This window comes from Watersipora subatra, chromosome 11 (assembly GCF_963576615.1).
Source record: "Watersipora subatra chromosome 11, tzWatSuba1.1, whole genome shotgun sequence".
In the NCBI taxonomy this organism is placed as follows: Eukaryota; Metazoa; Bryozoa; class Gymnolaemata; order Cheilostomatida; family Watersiporidae; genus Watersipora; species Watersipora subatra.
The window spans coordinates 34,228,198-34,245,730 of record NC_088718.1 but is presented as its reverse complement, the minus strand read 5'-3'; the positions used below and the strand labels follow the sequence as shown (position 1 = coordinate 34,245,730).

The following is a 17,533-nucleotide window of genomic DNA, read 5'->3' as shown; positions in this document are numbered from 1 at the left end:
ATTGGCCTTTCAATTCACGTGAGAACATACGTGACAAGACGATAACCAAATTTCGTGGTTACGTCATCGAAATAAAAAGATTCCAATCTACGACCGCTTTTCGTCTTTGAGCTTTTAAGAGCTTGTAATCACATTTCCACATATTTGGCACTTACAACACAATAGTGTAAGACATGGTGAATCTTTTGGTACCAAATAACTGTAATGTGAATTTTGTTGAAAGTCAACCTTTAAAATTTTAGTAGACTTTATCAGAAAATATCAGTTTTTTGCTATCATTGGAGAGTGTTTTTGATATTTGAGGTGATCTGACTGCCAGAAAGTTTCAAGATTAAAATCGATAAAACTTGATTAGAGTTACAACGCTCAGATCAAGGAAAAGTGTAATTAGGACACCTATAGTTGCAAAAAGACCAAAAAAAAGAGGCGCATAACTCTGCAAGAGCTGATATCAACTATCGCAACAATAATAGCTAATGATGTCATTTCGCATGTATTTTTCTTTCAAGCGTTTTAACAGTGATCAAGTTTGATTGATTTTAATCTTGAAACATCCTGGCAGTCAGATCACCTCAAACATCAAAAACAATTACAAATGGTAGAAAAATGCAGACATTTTCTGATAAAATCTACTAAAAGTTTGTTAAATTCCCCTTGAAAGAATCCTCATGAATAAAGCTAGCCTTAGTTTTAACGTACTTGCGGTAGGAAGAGAATACACTTGGAGAGTACATCATCCGTTTGATCTTGAGAAAGACCGAGCTCACTCATGTGCTCGTCATACACATCAATAGGCAGCATAGACACGCACATCACAGACATGAAAACCTACAAAGTTTACTCCGCGTAAGATAAGACAAGCAAGTCAAGGACTACAGAGTGCTGTTAGAATAATGTTGAGAACTGGTTGATTGTTACTTTTTGTTACAACCACGAGTGGAGATATTTTGAGTTACTTTCTCATGTTAGCCATATTACAAATATTGTCATTTTAAGGACAGCTACTGTAGTTTTGGCATTTGCAACATTCTTATTAAAATATGTTGAGTACTGTGTGAATATTAGCCTAGCTATGCAAAAGTCAATACTGTAGATGCATGAAAACAAGTTTCTTCGAAGGGTACTGGGGTGGTTTTTTCACCGTCGTCTGCCTCAGGCTTTTTTGTCAGAGGTTGTCTACTCTAGCACGAGAGCAATTGAATAATGGTTTAGTGCTGCATGATATCTTTGCATGTGCATTTGATTTTTTGGTCTTTAAATATGGAATATCGAAAAATATTTAACATTGGAGTTGTCTTCTTTCGATATATAGTGTTAGGCTTTAACACGAACAATATGAGAGGGTATGGGTTAATATCGGTTGAAAAACAGCAGTTGTCCCCTCATCACAAAAAGGAGAACAGACAACTCCAGTTTCGCAAAATAAAATATGTCGATATTTCAATAAAATATCAGCTTGGATAATCATATCGATTTGAAAACTGACCCAATATAAAATCATCCACTGAAATATATCATCACATCAAATTATATCGCTTTATCGTGCAGCACTAGACTGGTTGTCCTTCATATCATCCTATGGCGAAGCTCTAACTGCCAGCCAGCCATTTGGTAATCACGAGTGCAATGGCCTGCACAACGGCTGCTAATCTTCACAGATCTTACTTATATTAATGCACCATTATGAAGTTTTTAGTGGTTTTGTATTTAGCCTTTCGACAGTCCCATTACTCTTTGCTCCAAGTGCCTCAGTGCCGCAATTCTTTCCTTCAAAAATGCATCATTTTGTTCTGGGCCTTAGTCTGGTATATCTTTTCAAGCTAGCACAAACTAACATATCATTAAAACTCTTTCAACTACAGAATATGATCAATAGTACCTGACTTGGAAAACCTTATAGAAAACTAAATGGCGCTGAATACAAAAAACATGTTTCTAGAAAAATAAATACAACTGTCTGTTAGTTCATATTGCTTAAATGCTAACAAGTTTATTTTGCTGTTAAAAGTATTAAAATAACAAGAAAGCAGTTTGAAAAAAATGTTAACAAACTATTGCACAGTTATATAGTGCAAAATGAATACAAAAAAACCTAGAGGTAGAGCCCTAAAAAATCATCAGATCGACTAGTAAACAAGTTTATATCGTACAAAAATAGCTGCACAAAGCAGCACTTTTGAAGAGAATTTAAACTTGGTGCAAGAAGCGCTTATATGCCAGTTCGAATTTCTCTGCAAACTGTTTTACTCCACTTTTGTTCACAATACGCTAGTAGTCTAAAATTACTACTGGCAGCTCAGCTCGCTTAGTGGATTTTCACTTTTATAAATTTTACTGCAACTGATGAACTTTGGGTTTTATGGAAAAGGTCATAGAAATAGGTCAAGGTAAATCTAATTAGGTCAGATTATAAATCATGAGCGCTTCACAAAGTAAAACATTTTAACAATGCGTAACCTGAATACTGAGACAAATATAAAGATAAAACATTGTCTTTTTATGAACGTGGGTGCTTGACAATTTTGCGATTATCTCCAGTTGTTCATATATGCAATGTTTTGCGAGGTGAAAATGCACTAAGCATTATTTCAAGCAAGCTCTGACCTCAATAACCTGAACTTGAACACGACTGCTGTGACATGAACGATGTCTATAAGAACTTTTCATGTCATATAACAATGTTGCCAACACCTAAGCTATTGTACTTTGATAGTATTATCAACACATGTCCATATGTACTCAAATTCAACAAGGAGTTACCACTTGAAGAGGTAAAACATTGAACAGAGCATGTGGGTTCTTCAGTGATGATGTCATAACCAGCAAAACAATGTAATTGTCAAATGTAAACAAGTGTGACTGCCTGTTAAGTTTAAAGACTCTGTTGAGTGTTGTTCAGTACCTGAGCTCAAAAAGCATTAACAATTCTGACAAAGTGTATGCTCACCAAGTATATGCTGAGCTAGTGCATGCTGACTTTGCATATACTGGCCTTGTGTAGACAATTCCTATTCTGTATTATAACAGAGAGCAAACATTAAACATGAAGTCACCAAAAACTTTGAGACTACAAATATCTTCTTAGACTGAGTGAACCAAAATCACACAGCTTTGTAGTTGAAGATTTGTGTAGCAACAACCACACAAACAACAGATTTATTAAATTAATGTTTAGCTGACCTTTGACATGACGACAGCGAGTTGGGACTTGGATCTCAGAATCTGCCCGATAAATAGCTTGATAACATCTTTTGGGTTGAGAGAGAGCATGACTGTGAGAAGGGTACAGATAGCCTGTGAAAAATCAAATAGAATGAATAAAACCAACAGAATGATAACAACGTATATAATATTATGGTATTGAGATACTTTGAATGACAATTAGTGAAATAAATGCTATAAAAAGCTGAGTTTAAGGACGCTGACAAATTAAAAAAATTTTTTTAGTTTAAGGAATGCTGGAAATTCTTAAAAATATAAATCAGCAATCACTCGTAAACCACCCAATGATTCTGCATGTCGGTCTTCAGTAGATAATAAAAAATGAAATGGTTAAAATCAGTCATAAATGAACCATAAAGTTAATAGCTACCTCTCATCTTCAAATGCAGCAACCACAAAAAGGGCTTACTGCTATAACAAATAACCATAATATATATCATACAGTGTTTATAAAGTTAACAGAATAGCCCAGGTTCCACATCTGTAGCTTTATTATTAGTGCCCTTCCTCCTTGGAACCCGACCATTAATAGGTTTGGTAATTTTATATGAAATTTCAAATCTAGTCACATAAAAAAACTAGTAAACATATTGAGTAGATCTGTATATGAATAATGAACCAGTAAACTGAGAAATAACCATTTTAGTCATCTTCAATATACTGAGGAAAAAAACATATTTGGTTTTAAGAGTGATCTCTACAAGATCTAACTATATCTAACTATATTTAGCCAGCATAGTCATCTAAGGCATCATCACATATTTGAAGTCGACAAAATGCTTTTATATTGTTGAAACAGTTCAGCTGCAATTTTATGACATCATTGAACAGACTCTAACTAGAGATTTTTACAACAGCCATTTGAGACAGCCTCTTTCAGATAACTAAAACAATGAAAGTAGAAAAAATAACAATCTTTATGAGTTCTTTTTGAGTCAAATCGAGTTGAATCTGAAAGCCACAAGAGAACAATTACCACACTCCTCACCACAGAGGCTTATGTTATCACATGTTATTGAAAGATGATGGTTGAAACCAAAAGTTTTCAACCGGTTAGAGATTCCCGACTTTGGTAAACCAAATATTACGAACAACCAGAAATCAGAGTCATATTAACTTGGTCTGCTACGGTCAAATCAAGTGTAATACTTTACTACAGTAGCCTTGAATCTATTCTAAACTTAACTTCACATCCCTGACACCATAAGAAACAAGTATATGTGAAAACCTCTACTTCAAAGACTCTAGCTTGAGAATCTTGCTAATATAGCGCAACTGGGAGGGGGGGGGCGATTGAAAGAACCTTTCTGTCATTCCCATTCATTCACCTGACCATCTTGCCAAAAGAACCATCCATCAAGCCCTACCCACCTGTTCATCTAGGCTCTGAGGTTGAATCTTGTTGAGGGAAAGGTTGGCCAAAGTTGCAGATGGCGTTTTATTAAAGCAGTGAGAGAATTGACTGAGAGCTCCGTATTGAATAAGAGGAGAGCTAGTGGGGAGTCTCAATAAGGCTTCAACAACCAGCTGCAAGCAAAACTATTACAGACTAGTAAGTAGACTATAAAGTGCTTGAACTTGCAATCACTTCAGTAGTTAAGAGTACAGAGTTTGTACTCTTAACTACTGACTAGTGTACAGAGTTTGTACTCTTAACTACTGACTAGTGTACAGAGTTTGTACTCTTAACTACTGACTAGTGTACAGAGTTTGTACTCTTAACTACTGACTAGTGTACAGAGCTTGTACTCCTAACTACTGAGTAGTATATGGAGCTTGTACTCCAAACTACTGACTAGTATATGGAGTTTGTACTCCTAACTACTGACTAGTGTACAGAACTTGTACTCCTAACTACTGACTAGTGTACAGAGTTTGTACTCTTAACTACTGATTAGTGTACGAAGCTTGTACTCCTAACTACTGACTAGTGTACAGAGCTTGTACTCCTAACTACTGGCTAGTGTACAGAACTTGTACTCCTAACTACTGACTAGTGTACAGAGCTTGTATTCCTAACTACTGACTAGTGTACAGAGCTTGTATTCCTAACTACTGACTAGTGTACAGAGCTTGTATTCCTAACTACTGACTAGTGTACAGAGCTTGTAGTCCTAACTACTGACTAGTGTACCAAGCTTGTAGTCCTAACTACTGACTAGTGTACCAAGCTTGTACTCCTAACTACTGACTAGTGTACAGAGCTTGTACTCCTAACTACTGGCTAGTGTACAGAGCTTGTACTCCTAACTACTGACTAGCATATGGAGTTTGTACTCCTAACTACTGACTAGTGTACAGAACTTGTACTCCTAACTACTGACTAGTGTACAGAGTTTGTACTTTTAACTACTGATTAGTGTACGGATCTTGTAGTCCTAACTACAAACTAGTGTACAGAACTTGTAGTCCTAACTACTGACTAGTGTACCAAGCTTGTAGTCCTAACTACTGACTAGTGTACCAAGCTTGTAGTCCTAACTACTGACTAGTGTACAGAGTTTATACTCCTAATTACTGACCAGTGTACAGAGCTTGTACTCCTAACTACTGACTAGTGTACAGAACTTGTAGTCCTAACTACTGACTAGTGTACCAAGCTTGTAGTCCTAACTACTGACTAGTGTACCAAGCTTGTAGTCCTAACTACTGACTAGTGTACAGAGCTTGTATTCCTAACTACTGACTAGTGTACAGAGCTTGTACTCCTAACTACTGACTAGTGTACAGAGCTTGTATTCCTAACTACTGACTAGTGTACAGAGCTTGTACTCCTAACTACTGACTAGTGTACAGAACTTGTACTCCTAACTACTGACTAGTGTACAGAGTTTGTACTCTTAACTACTGATTAGTGTACGGAGCTTGTACTCCTAACTACTGACTAGTGTACAGAGCTTGTACTCCTAACTACTGGCTAGTGTACAGAGCTTGTACTCCTAACTACTGACTAGCATATGGAGTTTGTACTCCTAACTACTGACTAGTGTACAGAACTTGTACTCCTAACTACTGACTAGTGTACAGAGTTTGTACTTTTAACTACTGATTAGTGTACGGATCTTGTAGTCCTAACTACAAACTAGTGTACAGAACTTGTAGTCCTAACTACTGACTAGTGTACCAAGCTTGTAGTCCTAACTACTGACTAGTGTACCAAGCTTGTAGTCCTAACTACTGACTAGTGTACAGAGTTTATACTCCTAATTACTGACCAGTGTACAGAGCTTGTACTCCTAACTACTGACTAGTGTACCGAGTTTATACTCCTAATTACTGACCAGTGTACAGAGCTTGTACTCCTAACTACTGACTAGTGTACAGAGCTTGTACTCCTAACTACTGACTAGTGTACAGAACTTGTACTTCTTAGTCGCAAATAAAAACATGCAGAGGGCCAGAGTACAGCAAATTTGGAACTAACACAGACCTTCTCTAAAGATATAAGAGCCTCTTGAGAGATCTCTAGTCTATCAGATGAGTCAAGATGCTCCAGAAGTTGCTCGATCTGATCCTGAGACCAGAGCAACTCAGCTTTGTGAGAGAGAAGTAGCTCCCTGGACCTGAATAAAAGCAAATGATGAAATAACAGTTTATATTCTTTAAATTTAAATTAAACTCAAAAAATATGACAAGTATTAAAAGTAAACTAGAAAATAAAAACATGATTAAAAGGAACTGAGTAAAGAAATACACATACAATACATAGTATCTGAGTACACAAGGGTACATAGTAACTGAATATACAAGGGTACATAGTAACTAAGTATACAAGGGTGCATAGAAACTGAGTATACAAGGGTGCATAGTAACTGAGTACACAAGGGTACATAGAAACTGAATATACAAGGGTACATAGTAACTGAGTATACAAGGGTGCATAGTAACTGAGTACACAAGAGTACATAGTAGCTGAGTATACAAGGGTACATAGTAACTGAGTACACGAGGCTACATAGTAACTGAGTACACAAGGGTACATAGTAACTGAGTTACAAGGGTGCATAGTAACTGAGTACACAAGGGTACATAGTAATTGAGTATACAAGGGTACATAGTAACTGAGTACACAAGGGTACATAGAAACTGAATATACAAGGGTACATAGTAACTGAGTATACAAGGGTGCATAGTAACTGAGTACACAAGAGTACATAGTAGCTGAGTATACAAGGGTACATAGTAACTGAGTACACGAGGCTACATAGTAACTGAGTACACAAGGGTACATAGTAACTGAGTACACAAGGGTACATAGTAACTGAGTACACAAGGGTACATAGAAACTGAATATACAAGGGTACATAGTAACTGAGTATACAAGGGTACATAGTAACTGAGTACACAAGGGTACATAGTAACTGAGTGTGCAAGGGTACATAGTAACTGAGTACACGAGGCTACGTAGTAACTGAGTACACGAGGCTACATAGTAACTCAGTATACAAGGGTACATAGTAACTGAGTATACAAGGGTACATAGTAACTGAGCCAGGTGAGTTCTGCTGACAGTGAATAAGGACATGCATGACAATGTATCAGCATAACCCATAGCCTGAGATTTTTACAAATATGCTAAGCTGATAGGCAGCGATAACTGAATACTAGCCTCAGTGCAATCGTGTTTGGTGTTTATCGGACTCACAGCTGATCGATACAGTAACTAATGTATCGATCAACTATCACTAAAAATGGCATGTAGAAAATAACTCAAAATTTCTGGATGTACATATGGACTAGGTGAGTAATTATCCCATTTGGTAATAAACAATCGTTGTTATTTTGTAATGCATACACCTTAAACCATAACTGTCACGAACAACTTTATCGTTGTTCCTAGGTGAATAAGACACGCTAATTCCGATTTTGTACTCAAAATAAAGATTAGTCCACTAACCTTCAAAGTCATTTAGGCTTTTTTAAAGTGTTTCAATATCCGTTTCGAAAACAACACAATCGGCATTACAAGCTCCGCCCATAAATATGTGACGAAACCTAGCTTTTTCAGAAACGGAAGTTAGGAATGTTTAGTCCGATTTAGAATAATAGAGATGGGTGTCTTAAAACCCATTATTATCTAAATCCAGCCTGTAAAATAATTTCAAATTTTTATGAAAGGTATATAAACTATTTAAAATTGCTGGTAGCTTGTTACATGACTTTTAAATGGGCTGGACGCCGAGAAAAATGAGCTCAAAAAGTGCGGTTTTATCACAAGCTAGCGCTGTTATTGCGCTTTTTTAAAATATGCAATGTTAAATAGCTCATCTACCTTTCAGAAAAGACTGATATTATTGTTAAGGCTGAATTTAGATATTAATGGATTTTAAAACACCCATATCTATTATTCTAAATCGGTCTAAACATCTCTACGTAACTTCTGTTCCTAAAAAGCTAGGTTACGTCACGTATTTATGGGTGGAGCTTGTTATGCCGATCGTGTTGTTTTCGAGACCGATATTAAAACGCTGTAAAAAAGCCTTCATTACTCGGAAAGTTAGTGGACTAATCTTTATTTTGAGTACAAAATTGGAATCAGCGTGTCTGATTTACCTAGTGAATACGATAAAAGTTGTTCGTGACAGTTATGGTTCAAGGTACGCATGGGTAGGAAATCTAAAAGAGCGCCAAAAACTTAGAAATATTTTAAAACCCAAAAACGCTAAAAAGTAAACCCATGATCAGACTACATGATTTATGTATACTGTTGGGACTTTCTACACAAGAAGGAAAGACAAATCCTTGTACTATTTTCTAATAATCTTTACTGTAATCAAAGCTGGGTCCGTTCATCTGTGCCTAATACGAGTGTTACAAAAAACTGCATCATACAGAAATTGAACCCAGATATTATAAATCCCAGCCCTGTGAGCTACAATCTGCACCAGTCAACCACCTTCCTGCATCATAAAATAAATGTACATATAGTTACTACACTTGACAATCTCTCATAGTGCATAGGACTGCCAGTGCACTAGTGTTTGTAATTTTGATAGTTTTCACTAAAAAGTGCACTTCCTCAAATCAAAATATCTTTCAGAATCTCATTTTTTTCAAAACAAACCTAAATTTAAAAACAATGACAGCATTCTGACAGCGTTATTCTACTGGCGTCCAATGTGCTTCTAGAGGACAAGCCTCAGTGTCTCAATGCCATACCTTTGACTGCCGACAAATGTGAAGATATTACTGGTGATGTAACTGAGATAGTTCACACCAGGCTGGTGAGTATCGAACAAAGCTTGGTGGATGACAAAGAATGTGAACGTGTCGCTGTGAACCACTAGATCTGAGGCTAAAAGCAGAAACACAAGTCTACAGTAACTGGAGTAACAACTAGTAAATAAGCAATCTAGCAATTCATCCAAACATGAATCAATGATGCCACCTGTTATTGCTAGTCTGCATAAGTTGATGCCACAAAGTGCTATTCTCATTTGTCTGAAATAAAAACCCTAGCGCCAGCCGAAGAGCCAAAGAGGAGTCAACCAATGCAGCATAACAACTCTGTGTCCAAGTGGGACCTCTCATCATAGTATAACTCTCAAAGCATATGAAACCTGAATGGGGCAATTCTTGAATATCATTTGTCAGTTTTTATAGGCTCTACCAACAAAACTGCCTTATGTGATAGTTATATTAGAGCTGTGCTATTTATATCATACTTGGTTCATTTGGAAATATCTGTTTCTGCCTCGCCAAAAGCTTGATTTATATAAGATGGCTGTGAGTCGTCACATATATTCTCCAGAGCCTTTCCCGTTTAATGTTTTAGCTTCAAACACTTCATACAAGCTAATAAAATGTAGCATTATTCATATCATCGCTATTTTTAAAATAATATAACTAATCTTTTGTGTTTCAGCATAAAGAGTTGATAAAACTGGTAGAAAGATTCTAAATGATGTGTGGTGGGAGTGGAAGATTGTATTGGTAAGAGGTTGAACTTGACGCCCTTCATTCCGAAGTGGCTTCATTTAGATATATTGGAGTTGTGTTTCCTCTACGAAATGTTTTGTTGAACAAGACTGGATTTGCAGTGACCACCTCCACACTACTTGATAAAACCTGACACCTTTAAATTCCATCTAAGTTAAGCTGACACATTCAAAAGTCAATAACTAGTAACATTCTGTATATCAAACCTTATTAGATGTATTAATTGTACAGCGGGGACATGGAATACTGTATACTTAAGCAATCACTAGCAGCAATTCAAAGGTGTTTAGCATGCGTATTCTGAGGTGCACGCTCATTTGCATTTGGCTGATACGGCACATATTTTATTTAGATGGGATGTAATCTCAAGGCATAAACAAGGAACTAGGCAGAGCAATTATACATGGAGTAATGAGGTAATACATTGCAGAAAGAACCATAACGTCTGCAAAAGGCTGAGCAGAAGGAACAGTAGCCAACAATTTTAAAGATGAATTCCAGCAGATTACATGTTCACATCTCGATCATTAACTAAGAGATGTTATTGCTGCTGACAGACAAAAAGGAGTAACGAAGTCAGAAAGAACATTGTCAATATTTAATATACCGTAAAACCTCCATTTAAATGCCTGGCGCTTTATTTTCCAACCCTTTCCTTATAGTGGTAATCAAATAGAGGCTGGCGTAGTATTTTTTAAATAAGCTTGTCAGAATTTCAAGAAGATAGATTTAACCCTTTACGGGTGAAGCGAATGTCACCTATATTTTACACTCTCCTTCGGGCGGAGCGACATTAACCCTTTAGATGCAATAAATCTGCTAACTCACCTCCAACTTGTCAAAGATCTCTAAATAAATATGCATTGAAAAGCCGAGAAATATCTTTAGCAGTTGATATCTACTGCTTGCAATAAACCTGTGATGATGTTATAGCCAGTGCCCTGCTTTGCAATTTGTTAAAGCTTTCAATTCTTTATTTTCTTCTAAATTTGAAGGCATATTTTTACTTCATAGTTATGAATATTTAACAATGTTGCATGATAGCTCATTACACTCATTGATATGTTTGCTATAGTTTGCAGTCAAAACTGGCTTTTTATGTACAATAGAAGAGGAGTTATGAGCCTCAATCGAGTGTAAGCTGTCTTCAGATTACCGCAATGATGCTATCAAATAATATGCTATAAATCTGCAAATTAATAAATTATATTATAAGAATCTATCAAATGCTACAAATATATATGTTCATAAACAAGTGACATAATCGAACGATACTTATAATACATGTAGCAACAAAAATTAATATTTTCAAAACAAAAATATTTGCATTGTTTGCTCGGCTAGCTGCGTTCCAATTGTTGTTTTCGGTGGAACGAACATCTTTGGACTTTCATTACTTTCCACAATGTCATCTGACCTCAACTAATTTTCTGCACAGCTGAACTTGACGATATTATCGTCCAAAATTTTTTTTTAGCAGAGCAAAACTTTTATGTGTTTTATTTCACACCTATTACATGTAACGATAAACGTTCAGCCGCATGGGCAATAAACACAACCTTTAGCCTAAAACTCGTCATTCATATAACAATCGTAAATGTAAACCATTTTTCACGTACGTTGAAGCATCAAGCCCCCGCTAAACAAGGATCTACTATTAGCCTGACACATTTATTATTATATTATTATATTATACATATTATTATTAATTACTTCTTTGGTGTTGATGATAAAGTTTTAACAAAAAACGAAAAGCTTTGGAGCTTGGAAATCGAGTTTGATACAAATAGAAAAAACGAATAAATCAATTGTTTGTGATGTAACCGAGTCATCATTAGTTCGATTAGTGGACACTTTTCTACTGATCAATTGATATTATGGGTTCGTAAAGATCACAGAATGTCAAAGTGGCAGTCAAATGGAAGTGGCATTCAATTAAAGGGTGGCTCTGCATTTTTCAAATATTCTCCTATAGTGGCAGTCAAATAGAGGTGGAGTTCAAATAGAGACTTTATGGTAATCGTATAACACTAGCTGGTTCAACACGATATACACCAAGGTTCAACAAGGTATACACCAAATAACTACAAAAACGCCAAATAACTGGTTTATTGGGAGATGAGATAAAGAGCTACGAGTCTGAATCTGAGTGAACATTTAGTTGTGAGTAGTAATAATTTAAAAGAGTAAGTGAAATTTTACCTTCACGTAAAATTTCAAAAAGACTTTGAATTTCTGTCTTTAAGTTTTCATCCTCGACAAATACCAACTGATAACCTTTGACCCTTCTTGTTATCTTGCAATGGCTTTGACTAAAATAAAAATCTGTTGACAAAGGCAGCATATATTAACCTCGACTGAAATATACAGTTGAAGTGTAATGCTGGCATAGCTAAATCTTTCATCAGAATATGTACTCTAATCAGATCTAAATATGCTAACCTAGAGACATTACGGACAAAGTTTGATGACAATACTATAGAGAAGGCTTCTATGCCACACTGCCCAGATAAGCTATATAGTATAACTATAACCAGATGTTTCATGAGCACACCACGGAAATAAGCTCGATGGTAACCCTATAGAGATATGTTCCATGGCACATCACTGAGAAAGGCTTCATGGCTACAATAGAAAGAGGTGTTCTAGGACTAGACTGTGCAGAGAGGTGTTCTATGACAACTCTCCTGAGGCAAGCTCTATGGTTGTTATAAAAAGAGGTTTTACAGCTACACCATAAAGACACAGAGAAATGTCCTATGAGCACATGAGAGAGAAGAGATTTAGAACAGGAGAGAAAAAAAAAGAAAGAACAATAGAGGAAGAAAAAGAAGTGAAAAATAGAGCAGTGAAGGAATACAAGGGAGAGAGGTTACATAAACACAATAAAAGTAAAAAATAACCGCAAAGATGATACGGCATGGATGGATGTAATTGAAATATGGTTCAAGATAAAATGTTTTGGAGTCAGCTCTATATCGAATAAAAACAGCTCTATGAGCAAAAACTGCTGAATGCAATAGCCACTCATCATGTCAGATAGGCAAAAATAAACCAATCGAGCCTTTCCGAGTAACTTAAATTGAGTTATTGACTTAATAAACTTAATTTATAGTTCCTAAGAAAAGGCCAACTTTTTCGCTAGCTATAGTAGTTTTATAATACTGAGCTATGTTAGTATAAACAGCAAATATACACATACAATATATATACGATATATATACAATATATATACAATATGTATATACAATATATATAAAATATATATATACAATATATATACAATACATATATACAAAATATATATACAAAATATATATACAATATATATACAATATATATATAAGCAATATATATATAAAATATATATACAATATATATACAATACATATATACAATATATATATACGATATATATATACAATATATATACAATATATATATAAGCAATATATATATAAAATATATATACAATATATATATACAATATAAATTTGGTAAGAAATTTATTAAAATTTGACTAAGCATAAAAATTACTAAAAGTTTCATATTGCACAAAAGGTGTGTAGCACTCATCAGATAAAATGCCTAAGCATCTTATCTGATGAGTGCTACACACCTTTTGTGCAATATGAAACTTTTAGTAATTTTTATGCTTAGTCAAATTTTAATAAATTTCTTACCAAATTTATAGTAAGCTCTACTTTAGTATCGAGCACTTTATGCTGACTTTTAGCCCATACTTTATTGTATATACAATATATATATGCAATATATATATAAAATATATATACAATATATATACAATATATACAATATATATATATATATACAATATATATATATACAATATATATACAATATATATATACAATATATATACAATATATATATACAATATATATATACAATATATATACAATATATATATATATTGTATATATATATATATATACAATATATATACAAGGAATAAAACCTGTTCGAGTCATCATTCTTCCGGTTAGTGTTATAGCCAGACTGAAAATAGTGAAAATTAGTGACAATAGCCAGACATAATAAACAATACAATATATTTTATATGTTGCTGTATGTCATTACCAGAACGATAATAAGTGAAGCTAATTCAACAAAACAAGCAATGATAAAGAAGTTTTGTCACTGGTAGAGTTATACCACCCTGTCAATACTGACGCAAAGTAAAGTTACACACTCGGCTAAATTTCCTGTTAGTCAGAACAGGAAACCCTTATAATTATTACTTCAATTACCATATTTGTGAGATGTCTACATCCTGCTGAGCACGATATAGGCTGCCAAGAAGGTCAGCAAATAAGTGCTTCCATGCTTCCTTATCACACTGACCATGCTGCTTAGCAATGAGCGCCTTTGCGTGCTCCATAATGACTCGCTTGTCAGTGTCACTCTCTTCTTCCCATACACAACCTAGATATGCCATAAGCTATTAAAATCAGACTAGAGAATGACATATAATGACATATACTCTCATGTATTGCATTGATAGAACCTTTTTCATGTAGATTGAAAGTTGACTCTTATGTCTATTCATTTGATAAAAAACATTAGTTTAATGTGATTGTAAATAGTATATGAATTTGGGTTTAATCGCGAATAAAGAAACTCTTACTAACAAAACATAATTAAAACAAAAAAACACTTTATAATGCTAAGTAATGATTATAACACTAAGTAATGATATAAAAAATCCTGTAAAATATCCTTTAAATGATACCTGTCTGAACTAAAAGGCAGTGAATCTAGGTGAATACAAGTTATTACAAAGTTTCCTTAAATAATGTTACATATCATACAGCTTAAATCTGCTGATAACTTGACGATATGTACGATAACATGTATGATATGTGACGATATGTACAATAACATGCACGATATGTACAATAGCATGTACGATATATATGTACGATAACATGTATGATATGTGACGATATGTATGATAACATGTACGATATATACAATAACATGTTGGGCATGTTTATATTTCCATTTCATCGTTCAAAAACTAATTGAATTTTAAAGCAATTTTATAGATAGAACTCTGTCATCTCTACAGATACTTAAACTTGGATATACTACAAATGAAGTTATAAAGCCTTGCTTGACACCTTGAACACGATTTCTTTTTTAAATTTAAGTATTATAAACTAGAAATTCCACTGTCATACAGCCCACGACCAAAGAGATGGCCAGAGATATTGGCAAAAAAATAAAGGGTACTGATGATTGAGAAATGCAATATTAGCAATCAAATGGCTCTGCAGTGCAATAGGATAACTGCAATGGTAGCTGTAATGTACTGGGTGTGGGTGTTATTATATACAACAAACAGCAATAATGAATGGAAAAGATGTTTATATTTTCCCCCTGCAATAGGAGAAATGCAATATTGGCCAATATTAGAAGTAAAATGCACTGATATTCTTAGAATAATCAATTTTATTAATATAGTAATAATAGAAAACCAATACACAATTTTGTTTACATTTCAAAACGTCATAGGTAGCAATATCGAGAAGTTGTGGTATTTATATATGTTTTTAGAAAACTTATTTAAAAAGTGTTTGGTCATGACAAACAACAACAATGAAAGGAAAATATTACACGTTTATATCTCTCCCTTGCAATAGGAGAAATGCAATGTTGGCCAATATTATAAGTAAAATGCACTGATATTATTAAAATAACCAATATTATTAATATAGTAATACAGCAATAATAGAAAACCTATGAGCGTTCACGCGTCTCGAAGATTTCTGCAAACTGCAGCAAAATAAAAGCTGTTATAAAAGTGTTATAAAGCTGTAGGCCTCATTTACTGTAATGTATGTAATTCAACAACAATAAAGAAATATGTTTATTATAACTCTGAAATGCAAAATTAGAAGTAAAATGTGCTACTGTGTACTATACACAGTTTGAAAGTTGGTTGGGTTGAATGTAGAATGGTTTTGATAAGCGATCTTTAACAGAAAGCGAGTAGTAGCATTCACGCGTATAAAACTGTAGCAAAATAAAAGATATTCTCGTCATGAAGGGGCGTTGTAGTTCGGCCCTAGCTTGTACATAAGTTGTAAAGAATTTCGGCTAACGTTTCAAATAATGAAACCTTCGGTGATTGGACCAAAAACACAGGCTGATAAACTGTGTACCACAATTTCGTACCTGTAAATCAGTCTACGCCTCAAACGGTCTACGTTTATTACAAAAACCTTCGAATAAATTCGATTACAATTAAAAATGCCATAGACTGATGAAATGAGCACGGTTTTCTCGTGGAATGCGCACTGCTAAATAGTTCTACTATCTGTCGCACGGCTTTATTGGCGTTTCAATTTTCGGTCTTAACTTTTATTAAACCGAGCTTTTCAAGCGTTTTGTAGCATTTTTCGTTCAAATTAATCTGTCTATTTGTGTATAATCCGATCAGATGGGTAAGTTTAAAGATAATACCGACGGTTTACAAAGACTTGGCAACATATTTAAATAGGTTTAAATGTGTTTTGTATCGTTATTATACTTTAACGACTTTACATTCCGATGCTTAAATTTGTTGATGAAATTTCTAGCCAAGGGTTCGTCTCATTGTTGATGAATAATTTTCGTAAGTTGTGTGCACATGCATTTATCATAAAAACTCCCACACTTCCGCTCGTGTGGTCGTGGGATTACAAATCATATACAAACTAAAATTGTTTGCCTTTTTATACTGCCCATAACATTATTCTACCAATTATTGCTATATATTATCGTACAATAAAAATATTATATTTATGACTATTATAATATATAATTACTATATATAATATATATTATTATAGTATTATACTATTCTATTCATTATTTACATCTAAAAGTATTTTATTTCATTAGATATTAACCTACAACATCCTGAGAGTCTCTAGAAAGACCTTTAGCTTAGCTCCATTATTAAGAGTAAAACCAATTAAAACTTTTTGCAGACTACTGGCGAATGTACTGTTGTAATGTTCCACATATAACTCACACAGTTCAAGCAAACCTCTAAGTAACCTGGGCAATATTGGGATATTATGAGGCAGGACATTTTGGAGTATTATGACATTCATTTGAAAGTAAAAATGATGTCGCAACATAATGCTGCAGTTACATTGCATGTCAATGTTAAATCAATGTTTATGCTCAAACATTCCCAAGTACCCTTCATGGAACATTGCTGGGACATTCAATAACTATGTTTTCTAAAAACACTGATAACGTTAGCAAAGTCTATTCCTGTAACATTCTAGCTAGAATGTTGCAATTTAATGTTTAATAATCTAGAATGTTCAAATTTTTTTTAATTTAAAATGATTTA

The 17,533-nt window shown here is 34.3% G+C and overlaps 1 protein-coding gene across 1 annotated transcript in view; it reads right to left on the bottom strand.

Annotated features, from left to right (window-relative positions):
- The window catches only part of LOC137408468 (uncharacterized), a 40,964-nt gene that overhangs the window by 10,222 nt on the left and 13,209 nt on the right, over positions 1 to 17,533 (bottom strand). The window contains exons 6-12 of the mRNA XM_068095007.1: positions 14,433 to 14,607; positions 12,364 to 12,473; positions 9,382 to 9,517; positions 6,653 to 6,785; positions 4,594 to 4,749; positions 3,181 to 3,294; positions 700 to 828 (exon numbers count right to left, since the gene is read on the bottom strand). Of these exons, the coding sequence (XP_067951108.1) occupies positions 700 to 828; positions 3,181 to 3,294; positions 4,594 to 4,749; positions 6,653 to 6,785; positions 9,382 to 9,517; positions 12,364 to 12,473; positions 14,433 to 14,607 (953 nt within the window). The remainder of the gene's footprint in view (positions 1 to 699; positions 829 to 3,180; positions 3,295 to 4,593; positions 4,750 to 6,652; positions 6,786 to 9,381; positions 9,518 to 12,363; positions 12,474 to 14,432; positions 14,608 to 17,533) is intronic.